Source organism: Pempheris klunzingeri, chromosome 17 (genome assembly GCF_042242105.1).
Source record: "Pempheris klunzingeri isolate RE-2024b chromosome 17, fPemKlu1.hap1, whole genome shotgun sequence".
Classification (NCBI taxonomy): Eukaryota; Metazoa; Chordata; class Actinopteri; order Acropomatiformes; family Pempheridae; genus Pempheris; species Pempheris klunzingeri.
In genome coordinates this window covers 2552115-2567463 of record NC_092028.1, presented here as the reverse complement: position 1 = coordinate 2567463, position 15349 = coordinate 2552115, and the positions used below count along the sequence as shown (strand labels likewise).

The window sequence follows — 15349 nt, the reverse complement described above, 5'->3', positions numbered from 1 at the left end:
TACACTGTACCAGCCACTCAGTCATGGCACAGCCTGCACCTGGGTGCTGTCATGGTTAGTGCTTTTGTGTGGTGTTTTAAGCGAGCCATCTCCAGCCACTGCTAGGATATGTTCCCCACCATGTGTGTAATTAGAAGTTACTATCGTTATCCTTTCAGTGGGTTGGAGTCTTGATTGACTAATCGTCCATGTTTGTCCTGCCTCAAGACTAAACTGTAAGCTTTCTAATAAGCGTTTCTCTAACCCAGGGGTGCCCAATACGTCGATTGCGATCTACCGGTCGATTGCGAAGGTAGTGCGGGTAGATCGCGTGACATTCATTAAAAAAAATAAAAAAGATTTTAGTCTATCATCCCTAATTCGGACTAAGCGGTTTAGAAAAAGAATTAATGTATGTATCCTCCCTCTGGCGTTTGCAACTTGATTGACATACAGGACAGCCAGTCTGAGATCTCTTCTCTGCTACGGGTCGCGGGCAGGGACATGTGCGGTCAAACGTGCTAGCTACTGCGAAACTCCAGTGAGCGAAGTGAACTAGTTAGCCTTCCAATCTATATCTACTAAAGAAGGGATGCTCTGGGATGGGGAACAGGATAGGAAGGGATATTTGACTCCATTCAGTCAAGTCATCAGAGGAAGGTAGAGACCATGAATGTATTGAATGTTCCAGTTACTCTTGTCACTTGTGTGCAGTATTGATGGTTACATCACTGTTTGTCACCTATGTGCATTACTGCTGTCAGTTTTTATGCGTAATACCAAGGGTTACATTAGCTGCAGTTATGCAGTGTATGCCAACATATATTGTATATATAAAGTATACTCAGTATATATATATATATATATATATATATATATATATATATGTGTGTGTGTGTGTGTGTGTGTGTGTGTGTTTAGCATTTTTAATGTAGGTAGATCATTTTGGTCATTTTAAAAGTAGCTCCCTCGATGCTCTAACCCTCTGGTGTTGTTCCTGTTCCCACAAGCCTTTGACCTGTGTGAGTTTCTCCTCTCCTCTGTCTTCCACTTTTCCTTGTTAAAACGTTTTTTTCTCGTCTGGAGCGAGGGTCCAAGGACAGAAGGTGTTGTATGCTTACCCCTGACCTTTGCTCTACGACCACCATCGGGTCAAAGCAGCCAAGGTCGAGACAAACTTTACATTTTCAGCTCTGTGATGGGTGAGGTCTGTTGCATCCAGCGGCTTTTATTGTCAGGTGAACACTGTAGATAGGAATTTAGACTATAGATGAGTTATAGACCAGATGCTGGATATTCAAAAGCAGAGGCAGATATACTGTATGCTGTATCTCTGCACACTGCACCTGCATTCATCAACGTTTCAATACTTAAAATAATAGAGTGTAAAAAATCATATCTAGCAGCAAAATAGCCAATATTTTTCTGTAAAAGAACAGTGAAAGGCCCAAGAGGTCAAAGTTTAAAAGAATTAGAAAAACAACTGACAGTGAGTGAGGTTTCTTTCCTTAACCACTGGAGCACATCCTCCTTCTTCCTCCGTCATCGTTTTAGGGTTGTAGTGACTTATTATTGATTATTTACTGGCAGACCGCCAAGGCAAAATTCACATGGAGAGGTACATTTGTTCTTCCTTTACGGATAGCTGACTTGCCACCCATATTTACTGGTTCAACTTTGCTGTACTTAAGTCCCTGAAAGTCTGGACAGAAAAATACAAAACTATAGTAAAGATAGTATAAAAATCCCCAAAGAGAACTTTCTTTTTGCGTCCTGTTGGTGCTCCTTACTTCCTTTGTCCTGAGATTCTAAAGAATTGTTGGTTCCAGTGTTTGTGTTGACTTAAAAAAACACATGTCACATCCGGTTCAGACTCTGGATGGTGGTCTCCAGGACTATGATCAAACAATGACAGTATGTCAGTGTGTGTCCACAAACAGCATCATTCCTTTCACTTCACCATGCTAGTCAGTGTCACAGAACACGTGGTGGCATTTGTAGTTCTCAGCAACAAAAGACCAAAAAATTCTGGCATGTTTTTGTCTCTGACACCCGAAGTGTGTCCGGTTGGGCTGATATCGTGTAGTCTGAACCCTTCTGTGTGCAGGACATCAGCTCCTGGTCTGGAGGCTGAGAGGTCCGTGTTGAGCTTCAGCAGCCTACTGTACAGAGTGGAGTCGTGCGTGGGCACTGAGCGCAGAGCGAGGCATCGCTGTACGCCGTGTGTCACGGACTGAACCTGTTAACCAGACAGGTGTCAGAGCCTCCAGTTCCAGTAAGAGGTTTCTCAGTGAAGCGGTGAGCCGCCAGCAGACAGCAGTCAGACGCTTGTTGACCCAGCAGCGGTAATAGAGAGCTGAGCGGCACGAGACGCCATCCTGCAGCCTGTCAGTCCTGCGGAGATTGAGAGTCGCAGAATGACAATCTTGTTTTGCTTTTCTATCTGCTGAAAAGTCAAAACTCCTTTTACCCCCGGAGAAATGTTCATTCTCACACTGATATGAACTGGAGGAAAATAAATAACACATTTCTCTGAAGCGGGCTTCTCAACATGTTACTGCATATTGTTGGACATTTGTTGTTGCTCATTTAGTGTCTGAGCTTAAATGACTCCTGAAGGTTCAGAGACATACGACTGAGTGGATTAGCAATAGACCAATATGGGCTTTTGGAAGCTGATAGTGATGCTAAAGTGAAGTATTTACCATTAACATGCCTCCACATCCAACAGCAATCCAGCCAAAAAGTACAAGGATGCAGGGATTAGTGTTTCCCTCAGGATGGAAAAGCCTCTAAAGCAGCATTTAGCACCATCACGTGACACGGAAACTTTTAGATACGAAAGAAAGTATTTTTTTAGGTGGATGAGTGTCTCCCTCAGGGGTAAAAATAAACACGTACTAACAAATTAGTAAGTGAACTATAAAATAGGTAATACATTCTAAAAAAGCTAGTGTCTGCTGGCTTAGAAAGTGCTGAGTGATGAGCGGCTGCTGGGCCGGTCGGGTCAGAGTCGGACACGTTCGCCTCCTGAATGTAAACAACATGTTAGCAGCTGCTTGTGCTCATCTGCATGCGTAGTGTAATGGTTATAAATCATGCACTGACAGTCTTATCAGACACAACACTGGCAGAATATTCAACTACAGCTTCTGTCAATACGTCACAGAGGAAGAAGGAGGGAGCAGCAGAGTGAGTACAAGCACACAGAGAATGTGAGGCGTGCTGGCAGTGGGAGAGAAAAGCGTTTCCAAGGTCAAAATAAAGGCCGTGCGGTGCTTTAGAGAGCACTTACAGATTTATAATGCCAACATTCAGTGTCAGTGTGGCAACGTGAGTAAGGCTGTGGAGGTGAGGCTGCTGAAGGGATGTATGTGGTCTGTCACCGACAGTCTTTACTTAACCTTAACCCCGTCTTTATTAACATGAACAAATATTGTAGGAAGTGACACATTGAATTATTTGGGCGACAGCGTTGTTCATGTAGCATGTAAAGTCTTCTGCACAGTACGAGCTGCATGTTATGGCCACTGGCCCAGCCCATCGTAACAAGGGCTGAAACTACAGATTACTTCAACTGAAATGTTGAGTTTACAACAAGAAGTCAGTGTTTTGACTTAAACAATTAACTAAATAATTGAAATACACATAGACCACGGTAAATAAAGGGGGGAGGACACAAAATTGACTTCATAAGAAAATTATTAGATTGATTGAAGTGAGGACAGACAGCATGTGGAAAGCGATGGTGGAAGTGAAAATGCAGTGAGCTAAACTCTGGGAGCCCTTGGTGGCATGAGTAATTATTAATCAATGTTCAAATTTCCATCAGCCTGAACACTGCCAATCCCCTCCACAGGAGACATGCATGGAGTTAGAAATGAACCAGAAACAGCGAATTCTCATCTGTCAAAAAAGTGTTGTTTTGTTTTGGAGGTAAGTGCCGAGACAGTTTGTCTCCTATCAAGGGACAGACGCCCACCTCTGTCCTGCATGGTGATCAGGCTGTCAGAGCAGCTCAGTCAGGGCTTGGCTACCATCCCTAAAATACTGCGACCCTAATCTCTCCCCAAGACTTCTACTAAGCCCTGTTTGTGCTAATGAACCTCACAGCGGCGAGGCATGAGGGAGAAAAAAAAGAGGTCATTAAAAAAAAGGGAAGCATCTGTCTGGAATTAAAAGAAAGCCATCTGTCAGTACAAGATGAGACCACACCTGGCTGGTAATGAGATCCAAATGTGCTAAAACCTCAGGCAGGGAAATATTAAATGTGAATGATGTTGGAAACTAACAAAGGGAGTTGGCCGATAAGGAAGACTTTCTTTCAGGGTACTTAGTAATAGTGCCAGTAAACAAGCCCCCGGTGTTGCTTTAATGCATTCATGTCTTATCTCGTAGCCTCTGTGTTTACTGCCATTAGTGACACAGTGCCAAGGTGAACACAACCTTTCAGCCATGCTCGTCGTACAGCACGACAGCAGATAGAGGAAACATGCAGCCCGCTAATGAGCAGCGAGCGGCCTGAAACAAGACGCCGTGTCCGATCTCCCTCTGCGCCGCCTGTGACTCCGGCCTGCAGCGGCCGCAGTGTCCTGCTGCTGCTGACACTTAATAAGGCCAGTTGATAGAGTCATAATCGCCTTCACCGCCGGGGCTCACCTGTGAGGGCGAGCAGGTCTCAGAGAAGCACCTCAACCAGCCACAGTAAATAAATGGAGTAATAAAGCTGTGGACAAGAATGGATTCGACTGCAGATGGTGCAGTGTGTGTTACTGTTTCCTCCCAAGGACAAACTTGGGAGCAGTTCTCTGACCATCCGACCGGCTCCACACACTTACAGCAGAGGGCCTTTTTTCAGCGGGAAAAAGGGGGTTTTGCAGCAGCAGCAAATTGGCAGCAGTTATGCAACAGTAAAGAAAGAAGATCATTGTCTCCAGAGTCACGACGGTGTGATATGGTGGTATGTGCTGGCCGAGAGAGCAGGGGAAGAGCAGGAAGAGCAGAAATACTATGCTGTGTTAGTTTCCTGTACCAGCATGATACCATGAAGCACATCAGTTCACCTCTGACGTCTGTCAGCCTCCAAACAAACAAATCATATTAGCTTACAGGCTGATGGGAACATCATTAGGTTAGCAGGTATTTTATCAAAAACCTAAGTACTGGACAAATTCAGACTTTGACCTGATAACCTGGTTGAGACATTCTCGCTGCCGGAGCAAGAGAGGCAGAGAATGTGTCTCCCTCCGTTTCATATAGAAATGAATGGGAAGCCAAATCCAGCTTGACTGCACCATCAGTCCCACTGCACCATCAGTCCCACTGCACCATCAGTCCCACTGCACCATCAGTCCCACCTAAGAAGCCTCTAATCTTCAACTTTAGAAACGTTCATCTCACTTTGAGACACTTTCACACTTGCCATGTGTGATGCAGATTGTAAAGCCTTTGGAGACACATTTGTGACTTTGGGTTGTTTAATAAAATTGTCTTGATTTGATTAAGATACTGGATGAAATTCACCCTGAGGGGGACATGAATGCCTGTGCCAATGTTTGTGGAAATAATAATGGATTGTATAAACGTTAACCTGATGGTGGCGCTAGAGGAAACGTTAGAGGACAATCCCAAAGTTCTGAAAACAAAGACTGTGAGTTTTGTAGATTGTGTTACTACATAAAAATTGAGGGTATCATCAAAGTCATTAAGTTTCATCAAATTTCATGGCACTCAGACGGAAATTATTTCCATCAATGAGCCACAACGTTAACATGCAGAAAAGCATGTCTTTAGTAAATATGACATTATTGTACAGTATCTGTTTTCGTGTCATGAAACTGTTTATGGTTCACACGACATATTTTCTCTGCAGATGAAATAGTTTGGTGCTAAAGGTTAACCGGCATATCTAAAGGCAATTTGTGGTATTTTGTTGTATTTTGTTTTTTAAGAGCAACATTAGATGTTTGATCCAACAGGGTTTTTTTTTCTTCCCAAAATCAAAAATTGAGACACAAAATGAAGCCAGTCAAAAGGTTGCTAATCCTGATAGAAATAATCTAAAATCATGCAGGGAGGTTAGAAGGCTGCTCTTACTCCTTTAAAACCCTTGTATGGTGTTCAGGTCTGTGGGACCCGTTTTCATTTTTTTATCAAGAGCAAAATGATACGATTAATTATTTTTTCAAACTCAGACTCATTGGCCTTGGCTCATATTGATGAGTCTGAGTTTGAACAAATTATTAATGGTATAGTTTTTCTTTTGATAAAGAACATGAAAACGGATGAAATCGGGTCCACAAACCCGAACACCATATAAAAATATAAATTACACCATTAATGAAGTAACATGTCTGCAGTAGGCAGTGTTCAAACTACAATTGTATATACATCAACGACAAAGTAAGCAGTAATGTACAGTCGGAATCATGCAGGAGAAATGCAAGAAACAAAACAAAATATGAAAAGCAAACATGTGGAGATATTAATGTAACTATGGGCACGTAACACACAGACAGCATGCTGCATGCACTCCTGTTAATATGAGCTCCTTAATGAGAGAGTGGAGTTTAATTCTGCAGAAAATCTGATCTCTTTGCTGCTTCAGTGACGATGAGAACACATCTGCCTGATTGCATTTTGGATATGTTTTCATAGGTGCTGATGAAGCAAGAAGTCCTTTAAAAAAATCACTAATTTCACCCGAGGAGATCAAATATCTGCAAACAACCTGCAGCCAGCACCTGCTCTCTCTTCCAGCAGCGTAACTGCACTGTATAAACAATTCAGCAATTAAACACACTAAATTAATTAAGCCGTGCCAAGTTTGCATTTCCAATTATAGCTCTGGATCTAAAACATGCAGACACACCCCACATACATAAAAGGGCAGAGGGTAAATTGAATTACACCGGGGCAGCCGTGCTGAGATTGAAAGATTGAAATTCAGAGAGGGAGGTTTGGGTTGATAATAAAAACAGGGATCTCATATGTCAATAAAAAACTACTGAGGTGCTTCAGGGAAGATTGAGGTGAACAGAGGTGTAAAAAAGATGCCAATTACCTGGAGAGCAGATACAAATACTGCCAAGCCTGAGTGTGTGAAATTGTGTAGGAGTGACTGAAGTATGACTAAAGTATGACTAAAGTCACTGCAAAGCCGCGCTGATTCATGCATTCAATTACCAGGAGGGAGTCTCACATTTTCATTGGCACCAGGAAAGAAGCAGATTTGTTTCTCAAAACAAGCAGTTTGGAAACAGGCCAGACTGTGATTTAACATAAAGAGTTGGCAGAATTATATATCACACCAGTTAAACTGTCTTGTTGTCCGGCTGTAATCACAAAACTTTACCACATTTAATTAGAATGATTGAATCTTAAAGGAGTATTCATCTTTTGCGAGCTGGGTCATGGTTCTGTCGTTTTTGCCATCCATTTATGATGCTGTTATGTAACAGCTTTACATTCAGGTGATGGACCAAAACTCTTATAGGCTTTTAATCATCTCAGTCTTATTTGAGTTCCTCTGCTAAAACTCTGCTTGTCTGTAAAATTATCAGTAAGTTTGCAGGAAATCTCAAAAACTAGTGAACACATTTTAATTAAATGTGCAAATCAACGAGCCACTGAACGGGGGTGCAAAGTAAAAACTAACCATGTGCTTTTGGAAGTAGAAATGATGAATCACCTGGGCCACACACACCAGTTCATGGTGGCTCAGTACGTGGCTCCACTTTACAGAAGATATTGACTAAAATCCAATTTTGCATTATTCAATCAGTCAATAAATCATTTTCATTACAGAGCAGGTCCAGACCACGGCAACAGGTGACACTAGACTATTATCCTTGTGGTTCAAAGGTAAGACATATACTGTACCACTATACCATTCTAAAAACATTCAAAGTAAGTATGGTAGATTATTCCTGCAAGTTGAACCAGAGGGTTCTGCATAAACATGTCACTCTGACAGCATGGACATCAGTGAGCCTCCACTCTTCTGCTCTCAGTCTTTCCACCAGGTTTTGGAACCTGGCAGCAGAGATTTTCTCTTCTTTAGTGACAAGAACATTAGTGAGGGCCAGCACTGATGTTGGGTGATAAGGTCTTCGTCAGCGTGCCAGTTTATCCAAAAGGTGCCAGATGGGGTTTTGGTCGGTGCCAAATCAGAGTGAGAGAACCATTTCTTTTAAGGCGCTGGCTTTGAGAAGTGTCATTCAAACAGTGAAGGCCAAATAAACCCAGACCAAAAGTACCCTAGAGTGTGTGGGCAGGAGCGCTCATATACCTTTGGCTATATAGTATGACCATACAATGCTTTTACAGATTGTACAGGAAATATTTGAGTTCATATATGAGCTCATAAATATCTTCAGTTTTTACTTCCCCATAAGTGATTCTGACAGCAGATGACTTGTGTAACTGATTTGAAATGTCCCTGTGTCCAAACCCCACACAGTGAGGCCAGTGTTAGAAAGCAAGTGCTCTAAATCACAGGCATGATGGCAAAAAACAACAAAAGAGGACCCTGATTGTAAGAAAACCCAATTTCCCTTTGAGTAATTGAGGTTCACGGGGTTCGGATGAACATAAAGCCTTTATTTTCTTTGTGAATCATAAAAATCCAACAGAACATCCATTAAAGCAGTAAACAGCCATATGAATGAATAAAATCACAGGCTGGCTTAATTATTGTAAACACATAGCAAAAACATGGAGGGAAACAGAAGAGGCATAAAACTTAGGACCAACCCATGAAACTATTAAAACAGACAGAAATTTAAGAAAAACAAGACTCATAAAGTTTTTCAAAGCACATCGATTGTCAGTAATGAAATGGTTTACATGCAGATGTTGTTCAAAAGAGGAGAAAAACAGCAAAGTCGATAAGTTTAGGGCAAGAAAAGACCCCTTTAAAAAAGGCACATTTCACAACTCCGCACCAGTCATAAGAACCACATTTAACATCTTCACGCACAAACGTGTGCAGTCAGATCTCTGAAAAACAAATATCTATCCAAGGGTTAAGTGTTTGTACTCATACAAATGTTTCACTTCAGGTGAGGAGGAGAGAGACCAGTAACATCTGAACATGGGAGGGTGAAACGGCACAGCAGTGGGATCGCAGGCAGATCAATGACATACAACTATGATGTTTTATGTATGTGAGCATGCAGGGAGTGTTACAGATCCCCCGGCCATTCCCACCCATTAGCGGACAAGAACACACAGACAGAAGCTCTACCTATGCAGGACTGACGTGACCTGACGACCCACAGACACCACTGACAATCCCAAACCTGCGACAATAAAGCCGACGACAGCACAAAGCCGAGGCACCTCTCGACCGTTCAACAGCACTCCAGCACTACAACAACGCTATAATGCATGAGCACAAGTCTCACAGCTGCAGTGTCTTAAAAACACTGAGGTCACAGCACATTAGCTTTCAATTTAAAGTGCATTACAGCAGCTGATGAAAAAGCTGCACGTCCACTCAAACTGCCCGACAACCCACTGAACTACTGTACACCCTGATACTGGGCGTGCATTTCAATGGAGCCCAACTGTAGTGGCATTTAAATACTAATGTGAGAAAACTAGTGGTGTTGTAGTGTGCATATGTCCCCTTTACCACAATTAGTGGATCCTGAAACTCTCATTGGTGGTAACTGCATCATTTTAGGCGATTAACGGATCAATGTAGAAAATATGTTTCCCAAGCAGAGCTAGGTGACCATCATGACCAACACTGATGCTCTGTGACCTGAGGAGAAGATGGTGCTTTACCCAAACCAGACACACCAAGTCTGGATCTCAACATCAGCTGTTTCAGTTTCTACATCTCAGTTCAAAGCTCAATCTCTGAAGCACCCTTTTGTTGTTAGAGTACATTCAATGTGAAAACATGTTTGTATCTTCATGAATTATTTTTTTGGTTATGGTTGTTGATGCTTCCAGAAGATGCATATAAAGCTATGGATATGTTGTTGAGTCAACAGTCAAATAAGCTCAGGAATGATGTGTCACTTAACCATGCAGCAGCCTTTAAAACAAGGAAAAGAGATGAACACCTCTGAATAATATCTGGGTTCATAGCACTCACTGTATTACTATGCTTATATCCTGGACATTCATCCATATCTATGCACACGTTCAACTGTGTTTTTTGTCAGTTTAAATCTCATTAGGTGTGTTTGAACAGTAGAAGTTATCTGGTAAAGCTGAATTTAGAACTGTAGCTGTGCCTGTCATTTACTTATCAATAACTTCCTACCTAACAAACACTCTCCAGATTAATTAACAGGGAACAGTAAAAGGCCGTTCCTTTTTTCATAGTGGGCACAAGCAACAAAAATCAAACAGGGAGTTATATTGGACACCGCATTTGATTCAACTTTTAACTGGAACTTTGTTCGGGTCAATCAGAAATGATTATTTCTACGATTTCTCTTTTTCAACAGCAACATTTACTTCAATCTGGATAACCCACAGACCACACAATGGACAGTTTTTAGAAGAACTACTTTCCACCAGGAGAAATATTCCACAGTAACTCTGTGGATTATCCAGAGGAACGTGGACACTGTTTATTTCACATCCAATACTACCATACTATCAGCACTGCTGAATTCTGCAAGATAAAGCAAGAAAATGTGTTTATATGTATGTTGGGTGAAGCATTCCTTTAAGAGGCATTTCACAGATAATAATGACAGACAGACAAAATAAGACAGATAGAAGATGAAGGTGTTACAGCAATAACAAACAGAGAGGAAGCTGCCAAGTGTCAGTGAAACCAGCATGACTAGACTACAGTACTACAGGGTACTGTATGAAGCTCAGTCACATTTGGCTCACCTCCCTTCACTTTTTGGCCACTGATGCCGTCCCCATAGCAAGAAATGAAGCACAGTAGATCACTATTATCCTGTCAGGTGTTGGGCAGTGTGATAGATACAGTAAGAGGCTGACAGAGTCATGAATGGGTGCTGAGCAGTAAAAGACGGGAGACATGCCCCGTGTGTGAACTACAGGCGTGAGTGCCTGGTGATAAACAGAGATGGAGCTCATCCCAGAGGCCTATCCGTCAGTGGATCTGTCACAGACGGAGCTCCGATGTTCACAGGGAGACCAGGAGTTCCGCGGCAGACACCTCTGAGGAATGGTTACACGTCAGCCTTAAAAGACTGATCATCCCTGATTCGTACCTTTTTCTTCTTTTTCTGATGGTTTCTGTTCCAATTTCATTACTAAGCTGTGGAGATGCCAAGCAGTTTCGCAACAGGGCTCAAGTTTGGATGTGATACGCTCTTTTTCTTGTCACTATTCTGCTCTTTCAATTGCTTTAATATATTTTTATTTGAACAATCGGCTCTGAAGGTCCAGTGGATCGCTCTGAATCTTAGAACCCTTATTCATAAGGGAAAAGCTCCCTTTCTCCTGTCCTCCTTTTCCATTCCGTCTTTTTTTAAAAACCTTTTTCTATAGTTTGGAATTTAAATGAGGTAAACAAAAATAAAAAAAAACTACAGGATGGACAACAAATAAAAATCTTAAGGCCTCAGTTTGCTTCATACAAAGTGTTGGATTGTGAAACGGCGTCTGAAACCCGCTGCCCCCAGCCTTTCTGGAGGTTGTGTCTGACAGTTTTTCCAACTAAACCGACGATGTGTCAGGTAAACCAACTTCATACAACACTTGTATGAACTAGTTTGTTTGAGGCATACTGAAGCCTTATGATATATTTCTAAAATCTGCGTGCAAATCCTTATGGAAACTTTGACAAAGCATCACTTTTCACTTCCCTTACATTGTTTTCATGCACTCTTCCAGCTTTGTTGATGGAACAAAAACACTTCACATTTGGTCCCTTTTAAGAAATTTGATAAATTACTCTTAATTACATTTAATATAAGTCCCATAAAAAGGCACACTGTCCAGCCAGCAGCGAGTAAGGCATCGTGTACAGGAACCGAGAGACTGGCCCAAAAGATAAAAATGTTTTAGAACGTTTTTTAAACAGTGAGTTCTCATTTCTTGGTGTCAGTCAGGATGATGTTGGCCGTGACAAATATGAGGCAGGAGGCGGCCCATAACCAAATAAACCACACCCAAAAGGCGTGGCGGAAAGGAGACCGGTGCTTGTTAATGGCATCTCTGCCCATCATGGGCTCCAAATGACGTCTAGAGTAATACACAAGGCAGGCTGGGATAATGTACTGGATCCCTGTGCCGGCATAGGATCCCGTAATGCCCACCAAGGACTCCAAGTTGTGGGTGCAGAAGGCCACCACGATCGGGGGCACCAGGGTAATGAGGGGAAACACAATGCGGTCCACAACCCATGGGTAAGTGCCTCCATCCCGGTGGAACAGGGTCTTCCAGTTGTTGCGAAGTGTGACAGCAATGATGGGGAAGTTGGTGCTGATGGTGAAAACTGGGAACAGGCCAAGGAAGTAACGCAGGAATGGAATATCCAACACGTTGCAGTTGTCTGTGAAGTTTAGCGTGTACATGTCGTGCAGCAGCGAGCTGTCAAAGCAGAAGATGGCGGTGAACGAGAGGAGGGAATAGAAGCCCAGGATCAGGATGTAGTCTGCAAACACCAGGGTGCTGACGTGTTTCTTCTCAGAGATGGGCGTCACCAGGGAGGGCAGGGAGTGTTGGCACATGAAGGAGTAGACGCACACCCCAAACAGGTTGGGTACCCCAGACAGGGATGCGGCAGGTGGGTGGCCCTCGCCCGTGCCTTTAGCAATGCGTATAAGGGCCAAGATGATCATCATGGTAAACGCTGTAAAGAGAACAGAGATGGAATTAGGAACAGACTGTGACAGTAAATTACCCACAATGATGACACACACCACATAAACCTACTGAACACCTTACTAAGCTGGGATGAGGTGGTGCTACATTATAAAGCCTAATGTGGACAAAGAGGCATCAAGCCCTTTAGTGATGGTCATGCTATTTACTGGATATTCACACAGTTGGCTAAAAGTAGTTAAAAGTGAGTAACTTTTGCCGAACAGTGGCCATTGTGGCAAAAGGGGTAGTTACAGGATAATGGCACATTTCCTTTATATCCCAACATCCTCTAGTCTGTAGCAGCAAAACCAGTGACTATGTCATGAATTGAGAAAGGATGTGTCTCATTGCTTACAAATCAAACTTTTAATTTTTAAAAAGGAAGAATGTATAATTTCTACGATCGTAGAAAGAGTGAGCTGTAGCTACCTGGTCAGTCAACTAATAGTCAAAGATGACAAAATGACTTATTAATACATATTGGTTGAATCAAGTGCAGAGTCATCTAGCAAGTCGGTGTTGCCAATTTAATTTTCATATTAAATAAAACCGATGGTGCAGCCAACTTTGTATTTTCCATACCTTGGAAAATCAATGACTCATATTCATTTTCCATCTTGTACCCATCATGTATATTCTTTGCTTCTTTTTATTTGGACAAGGACAACCTCAAGCCGAATGCATCTGCATAATGGACTGGTGTGTGCATTCAGTCTTCATCAGTATTTTAAAAAAGGCCAGTTGGCTCTGGCCTGGAGGATTGTTCAGACAACAGTCTGACTGGGAGAGAACACTGTAACATGCGTTTATTCCATTTCCCCTTCATGTTTTGCTGCTTTCCCTGAACTACATTATTATTTTCTTGTCCAATACCCTCCATGCATGCCAACAAGGCAGAGCTTAGCTGCAGTACAACTACGAGGGTTGATGGGTTGGGATATTGCAGCAGTCCTGGGTCAGCTTGGGCCAAAACCTGACATGTTCCTTTTATTTGGCCCCTTCCTAATCCAGCCACAACTCAATAATCTTCATTATTCTACCACTGTAAAATACATAAATACTGCTTCGACGGACAGCGATCTCTCTATCTTTTATTAATCGGAGGGAGACCAACGTAGAGTGGAACTGCACAGTAGGCTAGATGATGTAGTTTATGCACTCCCACATGCTGCAATCTTAATCTAACAATTTTATGTAAAGTATTTTTCTGATCATTTACAACTGGGCTAATCAAGAATAAATATGCCACAAGCATTTTCCCCCCTGGTTCATCTGACCAACATTACCCAACAACCTTTAAAAATCTTCTGGGTGTACGACCAACAATTTCTCACTATTAGCAACTGGAAAGACAAAAGACTTGTCCTGAATCTAACGACAACAGTGAGTTGTAAACTGCACTTGATTAAATCTTTGATGATCCACATTGCACTTAAATCCCGTCCGTCTATATACCTGTTATTCACCCCTTTTATCTTTATTTTTTCTTTAATCTTAACACCGTATCTTTATAACTTCCTATAAAATGGTTTCCTATACTTTTGATTCATGTTTTAGCTGTTTAACTTTGATGTTTTAGACGCCTTATGTGAAGCCTTTAGGAATGCTTTTGTGCGTGAAATGTGCACTATACCTTGTTTATAGTATATTTCAGTGTGTCATCCATTGATGTTAAAAACACTACATACACTGCTCTAAAAAAGGAAGGTAATACATCACATGTGAGGAAAGTTCATTCTCCCAGCGTGAAACTGCCTTCCAGCAGTTTGTCCCAGAATTATCAGGCGTAAAAAACCAACTAGGGAACATTTCATGGCCCGAAATAAAGTCATTGGAGCCAGGTGAAGATAGAGAAACCTCCCTATGTGTCTGTGTCTCCACCTCCGACTGTTCATCTCCAATTGATTTCTGGAGGTGCCTGTCTGGAAACTGGCATGAGCATGTCTAAAGAAGACCTCTGAGTGTGGCATGCAGTCCTGTTACAGACCGACAGTCATGTGGCCCAGTAAGCCATCTCACCTCCACGCACAATCAATCAGGCCATGACACCAGGAGTTAGTCATAGCCCTGCGATGGCCAGCAGCCAACTCCTCAACTTTCATCATCAAGCTGTCCTCCTTTAAACACAGGGTGACATTTAGGAAGTACCACTCATAGCATAATTTGCCACACATTTGCAGAAAATGATTCTATATCATACGCTTCTATACGCTCTGTGAGACCCGGTGTAATGCATAAATGAAATGAAATGCAATAAAAGAGAGAGATCCTCGCTGCCTTTGATGGAGGAGTTTAAAAGGGCAAGAGCAGCAGGTCCTAGAATAGAGTCTGTTTCCAGCACAGGTTGTAGTGATTGAACAGGGGGGGGTGCAAGGTGGTAGTTTAAAGTTTCAAACAAGCTCTATTAATCAGCTACTGTGTGCTCTTGCAATGGCACTTTAATGTATGTCAGGAGGAGAAAATTCATTCCAATTATCAGGAACGGCCTGTGCAAAGGGAAGGAGAAACCTTCAGCCACAAAGACGTTCAGGACGCAGGCAAGTGTACGGAAAAAAAT

At 42.3% G+C, this 15349-nt stretch overlaps 1 protein-coding gene across 1 annotated transcript in view; it reads right to left on the bottom strand.

The window, feature by feature from the left end:
• Positions 1-11783: 11783 nt before the first annotated feature.
• tmem104 (transmembrane protein 104) overlaps positions 11784-15349 on the bottom strand; it is a 54674-nt gene continuing 51108 nt past the window's right edge. The window contains exon 10 of the mRNA XM_070848289.1: positions 11784-12778. Coding sequence (XP_070704390.1) covers positions 12015-12778 — 764 coding nt within the window. The 3' untranslated portion in view covers positions 11784-12014. The remainder of the gene's footprint in view (positions 12779-15349) is intronic.